This window comes from Kogia breviceps, chromosome 20 (assembly GCF_026419965.1).
Source record: "Kogia breviceps isolate mKogBre1 chromosome 20, mKogBre1 haplotype 1, whole genome shotgun sequence".
Taxonomy (NCBI): Eukaryota; Metazoa; Chordata; class Mammalia; order Artiodactyla; family Physeteridae; genus Kogia; species Kogia breviceps.
The window spans coordinates 26,901,075-26,906,160 of record NC_081329.1 but is presented as its reverse complement, the minus strand read 5'-3'; the positions used below and the strand labels follow the sequence as shown (position 1 = coordinate 26,906,160).

The window sequence follows — 5,086 nt, the reverse complement described above, 5'->3', positions numbered from 1 at the left end:
TTCGAAGTGAGGCTGGGAGCTAAATAACCAAGTTGGAAAAAAAGGGGGCCGTTTTATGTTATTTGTAACGCGTTGGCAGAAGTTTTGTTTTCTTCTTGAGGAAAGGAGGCATTAAACTCGTCCCTGAACGGAAATCTGAGAAGGAAACCATAAGGTGTTTTAAACAAGAACAAAAGAAGGGCATCTGCTTAGGCGTCTGGAAGTGGGTCAGTGGGGCAGGCAAGAGAGAAACACACCACGGTGTGAATATAGCCAAGTACTCCATTTATTAACAAAATAAGTCTTACCAAGGGAGAGCTCTATTCATCCCAAACAGGCCCCACAGCCCTTGCGCAGCTGCATAAGGCCGGGAGGGAGGGAGGGAGGGAGGGTGTTGGGTGAAGACCCCGGGGCCGAGCCTTCAATCCCAGTAACTGAGGGAGCCCAGGGCCAACTCTGGGGACTCTTGGGTCAGGCCTGGAAGGGGACCACCGGGGCTGCTGTGATCTGTGTGCTCCCTAACTCCCCCGATGGTGCTGAAACAAGGCTGTGCTGCCAGCTGATACTACCACTGGTCTGCTTTGGAAGGATCTAGCAAGAATCACCGACCCAGTCCCCATCGCCAGGACAGGGACCACAGCCACAATAGCCAGAGAAAAACAATGACTATAAAAGCACTTTGCAAACTATAAAGAGCAAAGCTCCACGCCAGCAGGGCCTTCTAGAACTTTTACTTCAGTGAAGTGAGCCCTGCGGGCCCCTTACCATGAGGCAGTGTGACCACCCGGTGTCTGGGGCCTGGAAGAGTCCGGGAGGAGAAAGGCTCTGTTGGAGGCGCCTCTCCCGCCACTGACCCATGCTCAGAGCAAGATCGGGGAGCAAGGCTCTAATTTGGGGGGCCAGGGCGCAGACCAAGAGCCTAGGGAGAGAGAATGGCAGGGCAGGGGTCACAGAGCAAAGTTCCAGGTCCACAAGAGGGCCAGACCTCTAGCTCCCAAGGCTCCCTGCACCCCCAAATGCGTTACAAAAAATACCTCCTCTCTTGTTACTTGTACAAAGGAAAAAAACAACCTCAAATGGATGGAAACAAGAAGGAAAGGAGGGGGGAAGAGAAGGAGGAAGTGTAGTTTGAACGGTTAAGAAGCATGCAAGAAACTCCCCAGGAAGGGAAAACAAAAAGAACCCCCAACTCCCCCTCCTCCCCATAAAACCAAACCAATCCAAAAAAAAAAAAAAAAAAAGCGCAAAAGGGAAAAAGAAAATCGGAAACTTACATCTAAGTGAAAGAAAAAACGGAAAAGAAAGGAAGAGGGACCTGGGACGTGTAGTTACCTGTGTGATTAATATTATTATTTGGGGGGAACAGACTCTTTGCATACCACTGACTCTTGTGGGCCGTTAATGCACTTATATTCCCAGCTTGTAAGCTAACATTACAGTAAATAAATACACAGTCCGGTGGGGGGGGGTCTAGGCGGGGGTCCGGCAGGGACAAGCAGTGGTGGAGGAGGCAGCGGAGGCGGGTGGGGAAGGGAGGCGGCGGCGGGGAGGAGAGGAGGCTGGGGAGGGAAGCAGGGCTGTAGTTACTGGTATCCGAGCGCGGAGGCTGAGGCCAGTCTCTGTCCGTACAGCGCATATGGTGAGTAGTAGGGTCCGGCTGTGGGGAGGGACGGCACGGCCAGGCCCCCGGCTGTGGATAAGTGGCTCTTGCCGTAAGGGTGGTACCGGCTTAGGCCCAAAGTGTGTGGACTCCGCAAGGACAGCGACCCGGGGCTGCCGGGGGCAGTCGGCGGGGGGAGGTGCAGATGGCAGGAGGCGGCGGCCGCTGCGGCCGCGGCGGCGCTGCCCAGGCCCGAAGCCCCCGGATAGGCGGCCAGAAGTTTCTCGGCGCCGGGCAGGGCCGTGTGAGTCCGTAGGTGGCTGAGCAGCTCCTCCGAGGTGGCGAAGCGCTTGTCGCACGGCCCGCTGGCCGCCACCCAGTTGCAGCTGTGCGGCAGCGGTTCGTTCTGTAGCATGAAGCCGTAGGTGTAGAGCGGGTGGCCAGGGAGAGCGGCCTGGGCGGCGCTGGAAGAGAGCGCGGCGGGCTGCAGCGGGTGCCCGGGGTACACCAGCGGGTAGCCCCCCGCCTTCAGGCCGGGCGCAGCTGGGTCGTGCGCGCTGCAGGTGGAGCAGCTGGAGCCGCCGAGGTGCGAGGCGCCGTGGTAACCTCCCAGGCAGTAGGGGTCGCGGCATAATCCCTGCAGGAAGGACGGCGGGGAGGCCCCGGTGAGCGGGCTGGAGCTGGGGGGCTTGCCCGGGGGTAGGCCCAGGCCCCCCGACAGCTGGCCTCCCACGAGGCCAGACTTGCTCGGATCCAGGCCAGGCACGAACTGAGACGGGTAGCCGGCGTAGGCGCCCACGATGGAGCCGTGGTAGCCGATGCTGGAGGGGGGCAGCGGAAACACCGAGTGGCCCGGCTTGTAGGGCGACACAGGCGCCACGTGGCCGGCCCCCACCAGCGCGGAGGGCGGCTCCGACTTGCGCCCGGAGGCCCCGGCCTCGGCGCCGCCGCCATGCGCGCCCGGCTCCCCACCGCTGCCTCGGCTCACGGCCGCGGGCTCCGGGCTGGGCTTGGGCTCCTGGTCTTTCTTGTCCAGCTCCCCGCCGGCACCCCCGCCGCCGTTCTTGCAGTCAGAGTGGTGCGGGGAGCCGCCCCGGGAGCCGCCGGGGGAGGACGAGGACGACGACGCGGAGACCGGCGCTCCATGCGGGGGAAAGGGCGTGCAGGCGGCGCTGGGGACCCTGAAGCCCGCCTTGTCTCCCGGGGACAAGGAGGAGGAGGAGGATGTGGAGGACACGGAGGAGGAGCCGCTGTCTTTGCGGGAGTCGCCGCCTCCGGAGCCCTTGGAGTAGGGCTTGAAGCTGGACTTGTCCTCGGCCGGGGAGTCCCCCAGCTGCTTGAGCGCCGCAGACGCGGAGGTGGCGCCCGAGGCCGAGCGGCCAGGGTCCTTCTCCGCTCCCAGCCCGTTGGCCGCCGCTACCGAGTTGAGCTTGGACGAGGGCGGCGGGTCCGGCTTGCCGATCTGCGAGCAAGTCTGGGCCAGCAACGCCAAAGGACTCTTCTTGGCGTCCAGCTGTGGGAGACAGTGGTGAGGGAAGGGAGACGGGGGTGAGACCAGAGGCCCACGGAGCGAGCGAGCGGGGCGCCAGGGGAGGGGGGTGGGCTCGGGGAGCACGCAAGGCGGCGTGACGGGCGGGAGGGCCTCGAGGAGAGGGTCCGCGAGGGCCTGGCTGGCGGGCGGGCGGGGCAGCCAGGCGGAACTGCGCTCACACCGGCCGTCGGTGGGATCCCTCACTCCACCGGGTCCCGGAGTGCGCCGTAGGCCCCGGGGAGTGGGCAGGGTAAGTAGTCCACCAAAGGCCACCGCGGGAGAAGGTGACCTCTCTGGATTCGGGGCTGGGGGAGGGGCTGTGACTCGACTCCTGCCCTCTCATCTCCCCCGGTTCTAGGCCCGGGTTAAAACTTATTCCTTCAGTTTGGGGAACTTCGCTTGGGACGGGTTTCTGGCGGTGGCGCCGCGAGGTAGGAGCCGGGAGAAGCGCTTTCTGAAGCCAGGGCTGCCGTTGGCGCTCTCTTCGTAGCCCCTCCCTCCCGGGGAGGGCACCCAGGCAAGTGGGAGGAAGAAAGACCTGGGGTCGGGAGTGCCTGGGCGTAGTGCACTTTAACCGGATGGGACAGAGGTGGCGTGGGACGGGGGCGATCGGGCTTCAAGAGAGAACAAACCCGGCTGGAGGGGTGGAGGGGAGCGGGCGGAAAAGGCCCAGGAGAGATCATCTCTGGCCTAGAGACTGGGTGCCCAGGAGAAGTAAAGGACCCAGGGGAGACTCCAAGAGCAAACCCACTCCGAGAGAAAACACGTAGCTCCGAAGGGCGAGTGTGGAAGGGGAACCTTTCCCGGAGAAGCCTGGGGAGAACCGGGTGGGCTCTAACCCCTCCGTTCTCCGTCCCTCCTCACTCCCTCCGCCACTGTGGCCGGATCTGAGGGTCGCACCGAGCCCCGGGGCGCAGGGAGCAGGGCCGTGGGCCCGGCAGTGGTGGGAGGAATGGGGCCGGCGCAGGACGGACAGCGACCAGGGCACTGACCTCAATGGGGCTGACGGGAGTGGAGGACAGCGGCTGCAGGTACTCCGGGTGCAGGAGGTGGCCGGTGTGAGCGCTCAGCATCTTCAGGACCCTGATAGGGAGCCGGTTCGCCTGGCGCAGGGGGTCCGCCGGAGGCAAGAGGGACACCGCCGCCGGCACTGCCGGCCTCTTCCCGCCGCCGCCGCTGCAGCTCCTTTCGGGTGTCCTTGAGTTAGATCCAGCGGGCGAATCGCTCATTTGGAGGAGGCAGCGCCACTGGGGGGGCGGGGAGGGAGGGGGAGCACCGGGAGGCGAGCTCCCGGGGCGGGTGTGCTCGCTCCGCAGCGCCGAGCGCGGTGCAGCAGTCGCTGCGCCTCCACCCCTCCTCCAACGACGACGACGCCGCCGCCGTCGCCGTCGCCGCCGCTAGCCCCGGCGAGCAACACAAAAACCTTCGCCTTTCGCGAGCCGCACGTCAAATAGCCGCGATCGGCAGCTACACTTCAAAGGGATCGCCGCGCCCGCCCAATCGCAGCTCTCGCCGGGACCCCGGGGCGGGGAGAGCGGCGGGCGGAGGCCGGCGCCGCCGGTGGGAGGGGAGAGCCTTAAAGGGGCCTCGCCCGCGAACCCGCCGCCTCGGCCTTTACCACCCGCCGTATTCCTCCCCTTCCCCCAACTGGGCTGCCCCTGACCCGGGGGTCCCGAGAGGACGGGACTTCTCCGGGACCCTGGGCTCTGCTCCCTGGCCTCCGCTGGCTTTCCTGTCGCTCTGCCGTCTCTCGCTTCGCATCGCCGGGGGGGGGGGGGTGCTAGCGGGGGCACGCCGTGTGTGTCTGGGGTGGGGTGGGGTGGGGTGGATTGGGGTGGGGCGGGGTGGGCTGGGGGTGGGATAGGAGCTCCTGGCGCCGGCTCCGGCACTGCCAAGTCCAAGCCTTTCCGGGAGGCAGCCTAGGGGCGGGCCGCGCTTCCAGAGCCCCAGCTCTGCTCTGGCCCTGCTCGGGCTCT

At 65.1% G+C, this 5,086-nt stretch overlaps 1 protein-coding gene across 1 annotated transcript; it reads right to left on the bottom strand.

Moving 5' to 3' along the window:
• Nucleotides 1-241: 241 nt before the first annotated feature.
• ZNF703 (zinc finger protein 703) lies at nucleotides 242-4,838 on the bottom strand. The gene is made up of 2 exons (XM_059049317.2): nucleotides 4,103-4,838; nucleotides 242-3,092 (listed from the first exon to the last, which is right to left on the bottom strand). The coding sequence occupies exons 1-2, from the start codon at nucleotides 4,337-4,339 to the stop codon at nucleotides 1,563-1,565; spliced, it is 1,767 nt and encodes a 588-aa protein (XP_058905300.1). The 5' UTR covers nucleotides 4,340-4,838; the 3' UTR covers nucleotides 242-1,562.
• Nucleotides 4,839-5,086: the final 248 nt, after the last annotated feature.

Excerpts from the sequence above, each read along its gene's own strand:
- ZNF703 (XM_059049317.2), bottom strand. The coding sequence starts at position 4,339 with ATGAGCGATTCGCCCGCTGGATCTAACTCAAGGACACCCGAAAGGAGC. Across the intron at positions 3,093-4,102 it reads CTCCCGTCAGCCCCATTGAG|CTGGACGCCAAGAAGAGTCC; the intron begins GTCAGTGCCCTG and ends TGTCTCCCACAG.